The sequence below is a fragment of the Anopheles funestus genome, chromosome 2RL, assembly GCF_943734845.2.
Source record: "Anopheles funestus chromosome 2RL, idAnoFuneDA-416_04, whole genome shotgun sequence".
NCBI lineage: Eukaryota > Metazoa > Arthropoda > Insecta > Diptera > Culicidae > Anopheles > Anopheles funestus.
Window position 1 is genome coordinate 76,341,449 of NC_064598.1, and position 15,196 is coordinate 76,356,644.

A 15,196-nucleotide genomic window follows, 5' to 3' on the forward strand; every position below is an offset into this window, starting at 1 on the left:
ATTTGTTTCGAGACAAAATATTTTACTTCAGGCTTACCATTGCATAACTGTATCCAAGCCACAACTCTTCCCAACCTTCTGGACAGTCCGGAATGCTCATCGATTGACTGTGCAGAGCCATCACTCGTGTATTGGACTCACAAACCGTGCAACGCGAAATATATCGCTCGACCTGATCTGCCGGTATCGGCGCCATCGACATTGGCATCGGCTCGGGTGTGGCCAACCATATCGTATCATCATTGTTCGAGGCGTAGTTACAAACGTTGTTAATATCACAGAACATAAACGGCATGGTGCTGAATCGCCGCAGACACGAACCGGCTGTACCCAGATCCTGTCCGGAGGAGCGACTGCTAGCGATGACATTCACTAACGAGTAGCCATCCCACAGTTTGTACGTGTTGATGGGACACTCGGGGATGGTCACCTTCTGCGAGTGTCGTGCGAAAATGTAACCCAAGTTCTTTGGCGGTGGAGGAGGCGCGGCCTGTTCGCCTGGCAATCCCGGCAAACCAGGAAGCCCTTCGATACCATTACGGCCCGGTGGACCGGCAATACCACGTTCGCCCTTGAAACCAACCTCTCCTGCAATGCCTTGCTCTCCTTGTAAGCCTTGCATACCCTTTGGTCCACGCATTCCCGGATAGCCTGACGGCCCCATGTCTCCTTCGTCGCCGGGTTCTCCGCGTGCACCAGGAGTTCCTCGATCGCCGGGTTGCGTTGGTCGCCAGTTCGAGAGTGGCGGTAGATCACCTACCTCTCCTTTCATGCCTTTCAACCCAACCAAACCATGGTAGCCTTCAACGCCTTCCTCTCCCTGTTGGCCCTTAGGTCCGGGGAGTCCATTCAAACCAGGAAATCCCTGTAATCCTCGATCGCCTGGGAATCCTGGTGGGCCGGGCATTCCTTCCAAGCCTGGTAAACCATCATCACCAATATCACCCCGGAAACCGGGCATAATCGGACCGATGCTTCCAGCCAGTCCTCGTGGGCCAGGGGAACCCATCACACCATCCAAACCAGGCAGTCCAGGCAGACCATCCTGTCCCGGGGCACCTTCAAAACCAATCTCACCCTTCTTGCCCTTCAGTGCACCGTTTACGAAGCCTGGGAGACCTTGTAGACCCATCAGCCCGTTGTCACCATAATCGCCTGGTGCTCCTTTGTTGCCGGGAATGCCTGGCCGTCCCGTGAGTCCATCATACCCAGCCTCTCCTTGGTCGCCGCGTTCGGTTCGGGTCTGTAGCTCGCCCGGGAGACCCTTCATACCAGGATCTCCACGCTGTCCTTTCGGTCCGTCGTGTCCTTCGATGCCGACCATACCGACGAATCCAGGCAATCCCTGTTCACCTTTACGGCCCGTGTAGCCTCGTTGTCCTTTGAGTCCAGGAGGTCCTTGATCACCTTCCAGTCCCTCCGGTGCCGGGTCGCCTTGGTCACCTTGTTGTGCTGATCGCATCATAACATTACCGGGAATTCCGGGTAAACCTGGATCACCATCAATTCCAGGCAATCCAGAAGGTCCAATCATACCGACGTCACCGCGCATACCCTTCTCACCAACGAAACCAGTTAAGCCATCTTCGCCCGGTTCTCCAGTTTCACCTCTTGAGCCTTGCTCACCTCGTGGGCCGAGCGGTCCACGTGGCCCCGGACGTCCTGGACGACCGGCAATTCCGGGATATCCATCGCGTCCTTTATCTCCGGAGATTCCTTTTGGTCCAAACACTCCAACATCGCCTCGCTCACCCTTCGCTCCTGGACGACCTGGAATGCCAGGGAAACCTGGTGCACCCTTCTGTCCCTTCACTCCCTGATATCCATCGATGACCTGTCCGGCGTCTCCCTCTTCACCCTTTCTTCCCATCATTCCAGGACGCGCGTTGTATCCAGGCGGGCCCATCATTCCTGCCTCGCCCATTTCTCCCTTCATACCGCTGAACGACGCACCGCCTTTCCTACCACGCGGTCCCATGTCACCAAAATCGCCACGTTCTCCTTTACGTCCAGGCGCTCCATTCCGTCCAGGGAATCCCATATCACCGGGATCACCTGAAAATCCTTTCAGTCCCCGTAATCCTTGTAATCCACGCGTTCCGGTCAGACCAGGATGACCTTGGTCGCCAGTAAAGCCACGTTCTCCTTGGTAACCTTCTTCGCCCATGTCGCCCATGCGTCCTTGCAGACCTCGTTCGCCCGAAAGTCCATCATCTCCAGGAAGTCCGGGCAATCCGTCGCGTCCGATTTCGCCTCTCTCACCCTTCGGTCCGGGGAATCCTTCCATACCCGGCTCTCCACGTTCACCTTTGTCGCCGAACGGTGCCTGCAAACCGTTGCGCCCTGGCAATCCCGGCAATCCACGGTCCCCGTAGATGATGTCTCCCATCTGACCCTTGTTTCCACGCAGACCAGATTTACCGAATGGTCCCGGTTCGCCTCGCTCGCCCTTCGTACCAGATTCACCCATTGTTCCGCGATTACCTTCCGGTCCCTTGAATCCCTTGTCACCGATCTCGCCAAAGAAGCCACCCTCGCCTTCCACGCCCTTTTCTCCCATCAGTATTGGACGACCTGGGTCGCCGCGTTGACCACGCAATCCTTGTAGTCCAGGAATGCCATCTGGTCCAGGGAGTCCATCCTCACCAGGGATGCCGGCTGGTCCATGGTCACCAATCACACCGTAGTAGCCCTTGTAACCTTCCGGCCCCTGAATGCTGAGACCAGGCAAACCAGCTGGCCCGTCTAAACCACGCAATCCATGCAGACCCACTTCACCTTTGTAACCCTTTTCACCCTTTGGTCCGAGGTCTCCCATTACGCCCTTTTCACCCTTGGGACCCTCGATATCGTAGATCATCTCAGACATTGCACCCGGTTCACCACGATCACCCTGGTCACCACTCTCTCCTTTGGCACCTCTGTGGAAACAGGACGCAAATAAGTTTTTATTTATCCTTTCTGTGCATTAAAGTACTTACTTGTCTCCCGGTATACCGGGCGTTCCGCGAATGGACCAGACGTTGTACTCGTTCACATAGGCATCTCGACCCGGAGCTCCATTTCGACCATCAATACCTGGTAACCCATCGTTTCCTGGTCGTCCAGATTCACCATCGTCACCGTATTCTCCCGGTTCACCGGGTCGTCCAGGGTATCCAACTGCACCGAAGTCACCCAAATCTCCTGGCAAACCCTGGTCACCCCGTTGTCCTCTATCGCCTCGTTCTCCCAATTCGGGCGTTAAGTCAACAAAATCTTTCGCCCGTCGAATGACACCAGGACGTCCCGGTTCACCCGGAACACCACGTTCGCCAAAGTCACCACGTTCGCCTGTAATATAAAACGATGTAAAAATGTGTGTTTGAACGTGAACGGAACAATTCGAAATTCTTTGCTAGTCTCACCTTTTCGGCCCATCACACCCTTCAACCCTTGCTTTCCGGCTATACCCTGGTAGCCTCGTGGTCCAGTTAGACCGCGATTACCATCATATCCGTCGAGTCCCGGGCGTCCGATGTCACCATCCTCGCCCTTTACACCTTTCGGACCGGGAGGACAAGTGCCACAGTCTTCTCCACGGAAACCTTTATCACCTTTCTGACCAGTATATCCGTTGAAGCCCAAATCGCCGGGTGGTCCATCCCGTCCAGGTAAACCGGCTGGTCCCGGTGGTCCGGTGATGTTGACTCCAATGCCCGGCAAACCCTTGTCACCTGATTCACCATCATCGCCCTGATCACCTTTCTCGCCAAAGTCTCCGTTTAATCCATTTGTACCCGGCTCACCTTTGGCTCCCAGCAGGCTTCGGCCTGGGAAACCAACCTGACCCTTCGATCCCGCCTGTCCCGGAGTACCACGGGTACCTATAGGTCCCGGTTGTCCTCCTTCACCATCGTCACCGCGTTGCCCGGGAGGTGAGATACCTTTCGGACCAGCTCGTCCATTCAGACCCGGATCTCCAGGCTGACCAGGTGGACCCATCGGCCCTCGAAGACCCTTGTTTCCGGGAATACCAACGTTGCCGGGTCGGCCAGGTGGTCCTATGTCTCCCTGTGGTCCTTGCGGACCAATTACGATTGGAGCTAGCTCGGGTCGATATTCTCCTTTCGGTCCTGGGGGTCCCTGCACTCCCGGCAGCCCCGGCCGTCCATCGTCTCCCGATGGTCCTTTATCGCCTGCGGTACCATCCAGTCCAGCATATCCAGGAGCACCTTTCTCTCCCTTCTCGCCCGCGGCACCTGGTGGGCCCTCCTTACCCTGTTTGCCACGGTCACCGAATTTACCTTCCTCACCCTTGAAACCTTTTTGTCCGCGTTCGCCCTGCATGCCCGAGTCACCCTTCATCCCATGCAAACCCGGCATTCCGTCGTATCCACGATCACCCTTCGGACCCTTCATGCCTATGCTGACCGTTTCGTTTTTGCCACCCCAGTAATGGTAAGGCTCTCCAGGATCACCCGGCTCTCCAGGACAGAAATCTTCGCTCTGTTCGCCACGTTCGCCTCTCAATCCCGGCAGTCCATCGTCGCCCGGCATGCCGGTCACTCCGTCAACTCCATCAGGACCTCGACCACCCGGCCAGCCGCGCTGTCCCACGACACCGGGAATACCAGCAACACCGATATCGCCTTTGGTACCCTTGGAGTTTATGCCACCTTCACCAGAATCACCCCGATATCCAATCATACCAGGTGGACCTTGTGGTCCACGTTCACCTGGAATTCCTGGGTAACCGGGGGATCCCATAGCACCGTCTGTTCCGTTGCAACCATCGATACCGTATGGGCCACGGAAACCGGGCTCACCGGGAAGACCTGCATATCCAGGCACACCAAGCGGTCCTCGTTCTCCGGTATCACCCTGTGGAAAAATAATTGAAAAATAGTTTTTAATTACCGTGGTTTGAGTTCTTCCAACTTTTCACAGTTCGTACTTACTCGGTAACCTTTCGGGCCGCTCGTACCAATCTCGCCGCGATTTCCTGGTTCACCGCGCGGTCCCTGTGGACCGTCGAAGCCAATATCTCCTGGATCACCGCTCTGGCCAGGTACACCGTGTGGTCCAATCTGCCCCGGAGCACCCCTCAATCCTTTGCAGTCACATACCGTCTGGTTACAGACCTATCAACAGATACAAAAAATGCGTGCATACCATTAGCATGTGAATCATTTCGATCTCGACTTCGAATCATAACCACATCATCATCATCATTGCCATCGTTTCGGTTGACCTAAATTTCGAAGAAAGGGAGCAAAGGTTCTGGCCGGGATCTGTTCGGTTCGAGTTCCTGTGGGCAGTGCGGTGCAGTATAGTTCTGCCGGTGAAGCAATCGACAAGAGAGTCGTAAAAATAGAAAAACAAACTATTCCGTTCCAGTCCCGGGGAAACGCACCAGCCCCTCTGTGTACCGTTGCACTCGCACTTTGGCCAAGGAAAAACTTTGTTTTACAAACGGATTCCACGCCTCAAATGATCCGTTGAGCAAGCGGGCGGACATCATGTGCGTGTGGTGATAAAATGTGTTTCCCGAGTGGAACGGCCGGAAGGGATACGAGACGCCCAAACAACCAAAACACTGTACGTAGGGGCAGTGTGTACAAAGCATTGGTATTCTTGCAGCATCTGCAATTGATGTACATTAGCCGGGTGGCAGAGTTGGCGGTGGGAGAGTATGTAAATATGCCAGTGTGGGAAGGTATTACACATCCCGCGCTGTAGTTTATTGCCCAATATTGTATTTAATTTCTAACACCGAGTGGCAGCACTGCCATTCCGAGACTGCTCACTTTTCGATCATCTGTGTTCTATTTGTTCAAGGATTAGTAGGTAGATGAAGATTCTATCCGAACTCGATCGATGGAAGTCAAACTCGATGCGTTCCATGTCAACGTCACTTCAACCATGGCAAAATGCGTTTTATTGACATTTTACGATAAATCTCCTATGCAATACAAATCGTACGGCTTAAGACTAGTATTTAAGAGCTGTTTTCCCCCGAAGCCGTAATAATGGTGGGGAATGTCATTTTGCAGCTTACCACTGATCCCCTAAGGTAGGGTACGATCAAGTCCTGAAGGTGCATATTTCAGGAATTTGTTTTATGTCGGCTGCAACACATTTGCATAATAACAACCTGCAACGAATTGTTTCGCTGCATAATCTAGCGTTCAATACAAGCGATCAAAGTCGATCCCCGCCGATAAACTCGTGCCCATGTTTCGTGATGCGAAATTTGTCTATGGTGGCGTGAAAAGACCGCAACCAAGATTCCGATGTTGTTCCGCACGGTCAGGTTTGAATATAGGTTGAGTCTCGTGCCTTCCGGGACAAGAGCATCCACTCACGCCGCAGGAACTCCCAACCAACGATCGGTAACTGGATCGTAACCTTCCTTCCCCTTCTTTTTAATGTTCCTTGCGATGTGTTTTTTCGGTGCATAAAAACCACGTGGAAGAAAAAATTGCACATCCGATTCTTTGAGTGTAAAAGGGCTGTCCAAAAAAAAAAGAAGAAAAAAACAAAACAAATCGACCACTCGAAACCAGTTCTGAGATCGTCGGTAAGTACGCCAAGTCAAGAATTTACGGGAACCTTTCGGGAGTTCCTTTAACGATAAAACCAGTTAGCGTAAAATGCATTGGGCAAAATTTCTCTCCCGTCCCGTTTTATGCATTCGACCACCATTATTGACCAGACCAGGCTGGTGGGTTTGGCGAAATATTGTTGCTCCCTTTCGTGTTCGTGAAAAAGGGAAGCGGAGTGTAAAGTGCGCCAAGTTGGAGGGCAGTAAAAATTAATCAATTTAAAGGGGAGAGAAGTTTTTAAGTGTTTCTTTAGCGATCTTTCTCGCTTTTCGGAGATTGTATACAAAACGTTGGTCCTTTCATGCCATCGCAGAAACACAGATTACGGCCTGCGGCGCTCGATCCTTGCAGATACATTCCGCTTAATGACCGATGGAAGGCGGCATGGAATGATGATCATTAACTTCCCTAATGGATAAAAGCACCTAACCGATGGAGGGTGTAGCTCTTTTTTTCCACCTAACGCCAAGGTTGGAACATGGCGTGCAGAAATAAAAAAAAAGTTATATTTTAGCTTTTATCGATCCTGTCGACATGATGTGTACATATTTGTTTTACATTTCAAATGATTCATTTTATGCGCAAATGTAAAGCTGTTGCGACTACACTAGCAAGGTGTCATAATTTAGTGCTACAAGAAACGAAACGTCTTCTGAATTTATGTATTAAACGCATGCAATTTCGGATCTCCTTCGTTTTGTTCCTGCTGGTAATAATGTACTTTTATTCTCCTACCAAACGCACACCCTTGTTCTTTGGGAAATTTGTTCGAAAGGATACCATTTAATGGTTCGTATAGCTATCAATTGTGGTACATTTCCTTTCACTTTTGGTGTCGTGATGTAGTATTTTGATTTCTTTATTTTTATCAAAGGGTTGTTATACCAGAGGGTGTTTTTTACTGTGAAGTATTCATGAAGACATTATAGTGCATTACAAATTACTATAATTAGCCATTCAAAGTTGACTAAAATAAACGAAATTAGTTATATGACGTGATGTAGTTCTTCATCATACTAGCTCAGTTAAGGAAATGATCATATACTATTATTGTAGGTGATTTCCAAAACCTCACACTAAATTCTTCAAAACTAGTTAAATTTCAGCTGCTGATCTTCAAACTCAAGAGGACAAGAGCTCCCTTGTGATAGTCACTGTAGCCATGGAATGTTGCTCTATCCTCATCAACAAAAAGAACTATCTAAACGAATATCAGAATTTGTAGATATTAAATCAGAAGTTTATAAATGATAATGCACAGTTACATCCTTGGTGAACTTACTCTACTTCTGTTATTCTCCAAATTCACATTTGCCTTAATTAGTACCCAATAACAGCTGCAACCCGTTACCCGTTCTCTCCAATTTCTCGGCTTCGCGGATGACATCGATATCGTCGGACGGACATCTGCGGCGGTGTGCAACGCGTACACCCGACTGAAACGCGAGGCCGATAGAATTGGATTGAGGATCAATGCGACGAAGACAAAGTACCTGCTTGCCGGAGACTCTGACCGTGATAGAGCCCGACTCGGGAGCAGAGTATCAGTTGACGGCGACGATCTCGAGGTGGTAGAGGAGTTCTGCTACCTTGGTACGATCGTAACTTCGGACAACAACATGAGCAGCGAAATCCGATGGCGCATTGTTCAGGGAAATCGTGCCTACTACGAGCTACACAAACTCCTGCGATCCGGCAGACTCCAGCAATACACGAAATGCACCATATATCACACACTGATACGTCCAGTAGTCCTCTACGGGTACGAGTCCTGGACTCTGCTAACGGAGGATGCCAATGCACTCGCTATTTTCGAACGGCGGGTGCTAAGGACTATCTTTGGCGGTGTGTGCGAGCAGGGCGTGTGGAGAAGGAGAATGAACCACGAGCTAGCTGAGCTGTTTGGCGGTGCAGATATCCTGACGGTTGTCAAAACCGGAAGGATAAGATGGCTGGGGCACGTGATGAGGATGCCCGACTCATGCCCCACCAGGAAGGTGCTCGTCAGCGATCCGTTCGGTACGAGGCGGAGAGGAGCACAGCGAGCTCGTTGGCTGGATCAGGTGGAGTCAAACCTGTCGGAGATCGGATGCAGCCGTGGATGGAGGACTGCAGCCCTGGACCGAGTTTCCTGGAAACGGATTGGCGACCAGGCCATGTCTACGCGACGTGCTCGACCGTGAGCAGGCCAGATATGATGATGATGAACAGCTGCAAAAACTTCCATTAGAGTGTCAAAAAGAATAATGTTGGAAACCAAATTTCCAGACATTATAGTCCTGAGCTTCAAATCCCCTTCTTGTCACACCGATTAAAGGAAATAATTCTCAAACCAAGTCGTCTCACACCAAATATGAACGATTTGGAAAATGAAATTTGCCGTCTAATAATGTTCAATGACACCGAAACAACTCGACACTGTATCAGTAGCAGTTAGAACACATTCAAACAAATCGCCACATGTAAGTCATCAACCGGTGGGGAACTCGCACACCGCAATTAAAGCTGTTCCACCACTAACCTTCTACTAACCACACGCACTAAATCATCTGCAACGCTAATCGCGTTCAACCTAATTGCCATCGATTCCGGTGTCGACGCAGTTCAACCGGGGCAGTCGGCTATTAGAAAGCCATTTATTAACGTACCCGGCCTATGACACTTCCGATGTGTAGCGTTGAAACATGTGTTTCGTTCCGCCACTGTGACAGTTGTGCTGATAGGTTCGGAAACACACATATATTCGGGATCTTCAAAGCGTATCGTTTTACCGGATCGTAAGACGAAAAGCCCCGGTTGCACCGGTCATGTTACACATTGCTTAGCAAGGAAAGGAAAAATGTTTTCGTCGTCAATATTGCTTTCGGTGTGCGGTATACGCGACCCACACGAAAGGCGTTCTGTTGGATGGATTTGCTTTTGCCTTTGGTTCAACCATTCAAAGCCAAAATTCGCTACCAATTCGTAACATAGGGGCGATGTGTTTGGCAGTCGAATTTTCCCGAACTCACATTTCCGCCTGTGACCCTTGTCCGGAAGATGTGACTCGGTGCGGAACGAACCCTCTACCGTTGGACGATGTGTAATGAGTAGTACAAGATGGCACACTGTTTATCTAACTAAACACACTAAAAAAAAAAAAAAAACATTCAGAAGAACGATCGATTGCGCGCGATATTTATCCGCTCCGTATGCGTTGTCGTTCGCTTCCGATTGGAAGATCTTTGAAGGCCTTTGAAGACGATCGGTGTTTGGTCAGCGTAAACAAATAAGTAAGCGAATGGGGAAGAATAACCGGGTGTAGAATAAACAATAATGCGATCGGATTATGATTTCCTACTGTGACGATAATTGTACATCATTGGTAGTGCAATTTATCATCTTTCAAATTTGCTTCGATTCTAACAGCTATAATAGCGCAATAATAGAAGAAATTTCTCTTCTTTCTTAAAAAAGAAGAAAAGAGGTCTTCTTTTTTAAATAATTTGAATTAACTTACTTAACTTACACGATTCTTACCAACGCAAAGTATCCTCTTCAGACTGCATCGTGTACTGGCCACATGAAAGTTATTGCATAAACGAACTGAAGGGCACATAAATCGTCCATCGTGATGATCGAGTTCTGTGTGTTTGTGTACTTAAATATCGCAAAACTCAGGGCAATAAAACAAATATTCTCTAAATTGATAATTAGTGCACGGCAATCATTCCTACTGCACCGGGGGTAGCCTGCTGCTGGACGACCGAGGGAAGATACACTTACGTATGCACATTGTAATGAAGATGGGCAACTCTCCTGTTCACATTATGTGTTTTTACACGCCTCCAGCAGTTGGGAAGATGTATCGGATCGTATGCATTTATTAATACACACAAACACCCGTATGTGTATCTGGATCGCGGAACATTGCGGCAAATCGCAACGGACCATCGGCGTAAATCTTGCATCATCGGCATTTTCCATCCTCCCGTACGCAAATCGGGACGAAATGGGTTACGGTGTTGGAGGTTTACTTTTTGTGTATCTTCTCCCCTTTCGTGCACCGTACTGTTATTCTTTCATTTTGCCGTGTGTTGTGAGTTTCAGGATTTTTTGTTTTTGCGGGATCTTGGTATCGGATATGAAACGATCGTCGATTTCTAACGCACATGTTGCGCTGCTAGATGTGAAAAACATATGTCTGACCGTGGTTAATGTGCTGACAGGAATGAAAAAGGAAGAGAACGTTTGGTTTGCTCTGTCAAGCCGTCTGAACTAGTCATGTAATAGAGTTGGATGGATTGTTTTGAATTGCCCACCTTGTAGTACGACATAGATAGGATCATTTTATTTTCTTCCTTCCTGATCGGTACGATATTTCATCATTGTACGATACAGGTACAAATCCGTTTATACAGGAATCGGTAACAAATTGATTTGCACAACAACTTCGTTCCACTGGGCAAAGTGTGTGAACAATCGTAAAGCAACAGCACCAAGTAAAACTCGCCAAAGAATGTCACACGTTTGCAGGTTTCCTGTTGCATCGTTGCAAGTTCATTAACATTGTTTGTTTTTTGCTGATAGAATCGATCCCTAGCGAGACAGTGTTCTGACTGGACTTTCTCAAGTCGCAGTGGAGGTTTACTTTTTAAAAATTAAATTTATGAGAAAATTATACTGGCGATGCAATGTGAGTTGCTTATCGTACAATATAAAGTATTAAAGAAGCAAAATCAAGTTGTTAAATTGTCGGTTAAGGTTAATTGACCGCTCGTTGAGGTTATAATATTGATAGAAATGTAAATATGAAATCAAAAATTAAACAAAACTTCAAACCCGTTTTATGTCTAGCCGGTGGTCAAGCAATGCTAACTTAATATTTACGATATAAATTAACTACGCCTCATAGGTTCGATTTGCAACTAGACCGTATATACTATTCAATGTGGAGAACTTTAGGAAATTGAACCCAGTGAAAGAGCGTATTATTTATTGGTTGATCACAAAAAACCTTAAAGATTAGGTAGTGCAGATCTGGCTGCTTAAATAATTAACCTTCTTTGCATACTCAGCCATTCTCAGCCCAGTTATGCTGAATCTTCATCAGAATTACATCTTACTGATCAATCAAATTTGCACTGGAGAATGTCTTACATAAATAATTACTCCAGCAAAGAAAGAACCCATCGAGCTTCGACCGCCGATTTAAAGATAAACACAAGAAGTAGCAAAACGCTCACATCAAACGAGACGGCGATGCGAAAAAAAAGGTACGCATCCTTCATCAAATATCAGCCAACATGGAAGATCGTGGAGCAAAGTGGAGAAGAATAAAAAAAAACCCCCCGCTTTTGAAAACATTACTCCAGACACATCCGTTCGTAAGATGTGATAATTATTCTGTGCGTTTTCAACCCAACCCTAGGCCTGGTTACACATTTCCCATGATTTTTGCGACCAGCAACAGATGAATGAAACTTTCCTCATTAACTAAACCACCGACGACACATGGGACCGCAGCACACATCACTTATGAATGGCTTCGGTTGTTGCCGGTTGGGGTATTTTTTTGACATCTAATCCAACCATACCGCGTCCATTTGTTAGGGGTTGGAATCGATGACGGGGGTGGTGTTGGGGGTGCTATTCGTCACAAACCGCGATGACGATATCCGGACGATATTAGATCCATCTCTGTTGGTGAGTTTAAATAAAGTCTTTATTTGCTTTTTTATTTGCTAGTGGACGATTTTTGGTTACTGTTGCTGACCGTTTCTGGCATGTCGGAGGCGTAGGAGGAGGGTCCAGCTGACGTGTGTGTCGGATGGGGTTCTGTGCTTACTATTGTATTCTTTTTTTTTTGCAACATTATTACACTTATCGCAAACCACGAGCGAGTAGATGAGGCGGAACACTTACTGTTCTGATTGTCGCCAGCTGGAAGTCTTCAATAAGAGAAATGCGTATCGCCACTTCCTGGCTCATTGCGCAAAACAATGAACCATGAGGAAAAGGATAGCTCACACACTGCTCCCAATGAGGTTCAGAAAACCAACAAGACTTCCGCTCTAAAAAAAAACAACTACCAAACGTGAACTGGCGAGCACATGGCTTATGCGATCATGGGTGTGTATTAACATGACGTTATCAGCCAGCAGACTTAGAGACTGTTTTAGTGGTGGCTTTTTGGGGGGTTTGAATGTGTAACACTTTTGATAACAAATCCCATGCCCCGATGACAACATTGTTATTGAGTGGGTGGGACTTACTTCGAACCGACAGGATATGCAAAGCAATGTGGTAGAGTTGAAGGTTATCCACTTAGTTAATGCTGAGTGGAACGCTAAGACACGTGTCTGGCCGCATTGCGGACTCGTGTAAATAGGCTATCACATACATCGGCTATTAATTGGAGAGTTTTATTTCGTGTAAGGAAGTGTAATGAATTCCATAATTAAATATAAAATTTCAGCACCGAAAAAAATATAAACCAACAGCTATCCAGTTGATATACAAAGACAAGACACGATCCTGCGAGCAAATTGATTTGCAAATTGACGTACCTAATATGGCCGATGTGGGATGTTTTTATTATTGCCGCTTTCCGTTCTGCCCCTTCAAAAAATCCATCATACTGGCTTGTTCGTTTACAATCTGATCTTCTGTTTGGTGAAGTAAGTATTTGGAATCTGGTAAACTAGTCGTCTGTCTTGATGGGCTAGATGGAAACCAGGCACTTCGGTAGCGGAAGCGATAATTTATGGACACGCAATAAATCAGCACCGACCCAAGCGCCATATTGGTGTCAGTGCAATAGGAGTTTGAGGTTTTGGCTATTACAGTGAAATGAAGTGACTTCATGGAACATTGGCATTAACAAACCAGAACCAGAAGCGAACATCATTAGGGAGAGCTTATTGGCGGTAAAGTTGTTCAGAATTTTCTATTTTAAACTATTGATTGTATGTTAGGAGTATAGTATACAATAAAGACAACATCGTCGAGTAAGGTTTAGAATTTAGGCTGCAGGGATATTAAAGATAATTATCAAAAAAACCCTTAAAAAAGAAAAATCCCTGTTAGCTTAATGACCTGCAATATCAGTTCTAACGATGTTAAATTGTACGGATTAAGTTAGAATTCTAATAACTCTCTTCTCAGTTCTATCCCACCAAATATCCATTTTACAGCTGTCACCAATGATGATGATAAGCCCGATGGGCAGATTTCTCTTCATTCGTGCAACAATGCAACACACTTTGATGTACACCGGGCGCAATTACACGCGCAAATTAAACAATTAAACGTATGTACATATGTCCCCGTTCTCTATCAACCTAGTTGTACCAAATCAACCGGCTAGTCCGCTTGTCGCCGTGCCCAAAATGGCCCCGTTTTTTTTTTTTTGTTCCTATTTTGCTGATGGCTCTAGGGCTGATCTCATCTAGTAATTATGTCATCGTGCGAATGATTGAATAGCTCGCGCTGCACACATCCGTTGATGGTGTCATCTGTAGATTGCATCAACATTCTTCGCAAATACCTTCCGCCATTCCTAAGGCCAACATATGCGCAATCGCTTTTACCGAAAGTCGCGGCAAAGAAAGGGAGCGCGAAAGCGAACGAAAGGAAGGTTTTGTAGGGTCTTTTCAATTTGTTCTGCATCTTTTGATGGACGTGTGCGTATGGCGGCACTGGTTGGCAACCTACCAATCATGGACACGCCGTCTCAAGATCAGCAGGATTCCACCGCAGCGCTACCGTACCGTACGGGAACGACGATCTGCAGGGCACGCGTCAAATGAAACGGAACAGCGTCAGATATGGCCCTTGGGGATCTCCGTTCGCTTCATGGGTGGTCCTGGAAATACCATTAACCAATTGGTATGTGATGTGGGGATTTATGCAACAACGGGAGCGCTGATCAAATGCTGAAGACCGATACCGTATGTTGGTATGGATTTTCTGCTCAAATTCTCCCTCTTCTGGCTTCCGAACACGATCAATGTTTATACGAATGGGTAATGTTTTGCGGCAACGAAAAGAAAGGGAGTTTCGTTGCTGTTGTTGTTGAGTCGGTGGACTTCATCTCTTCGCTGTTTATTTACGAGGGAGTTGAAAGATAGATGGGAGAATGCTGATTTGAATCGCCACTATTTGGAAGATATCAAGTGACAGTCAAGTTTGGGGCTATCGTATACTTCCTCGAATTCTGGCTCTCTGTAATATTGGTACCGCCAGTTATATTTTAATGTACAAACGCTTTTGCTAGTTTAATCATGTGAAGAATTAATACCTGTATATATCACCTCGTTCAAACCACAATTAATATAAGTAACACTTAAAGTCGCAAAACACTAATAGTAACTCAAACAACATTTCCAATTTGTCCCAATAATCATCTGTTCGTAGATTATTTCTCTTTATTACACCATCTCCGTTTAAGGCGATGATCGCTGGACAGTGAATTTCGCTTTCAAGCAAGGAAAACAAAAAAAAGGAAAGAAGACGCCCAAAAAGAAATAAACACTCGTACCAACTGATCACGGGCTCAGATCAACCGACGCATACCGGACGATCGTAAATCGGATTTTGTGATCGAAAAATCACAAACGCCAACGCCT

General features: G+C 47.2%; 1 protein-coding gene across 2 annotated transcripts in view; it reads right to left on the reverse strand.

The window, feature by feature from the left end:
• Positions 1-15,196, reverse strand: part of LOC125763895 (collagen alpha-1(IV) chain) — a 36,322-nt gene that overhangs the window by 1,081 nt on the left and 20,045 nt on the right. For both annotated transcript variants that reach the window (XM_049427577.1, XM_049427576.1), the window contains 4 exons: positions 4,941-5,123; positions 3,408-4,863; positions 2,982-3,333; positions 38-2,921 (listed from right to left, as the gene is read on the reverse strand). In XM_049427577.1, the coding sequence (XP_049283534.1) occupies positions 38-2,921; positions 2,982-3,333; positions 3,408-4,863; positions 4,941-5,123 (4,875 nt within the window). The remainder of the gene's footprint in view (positions 1-37; positions 2,922-2,981; positions 3,334-3,407; positions 4,864-4,940; positions 5,124-15,196) is intronic.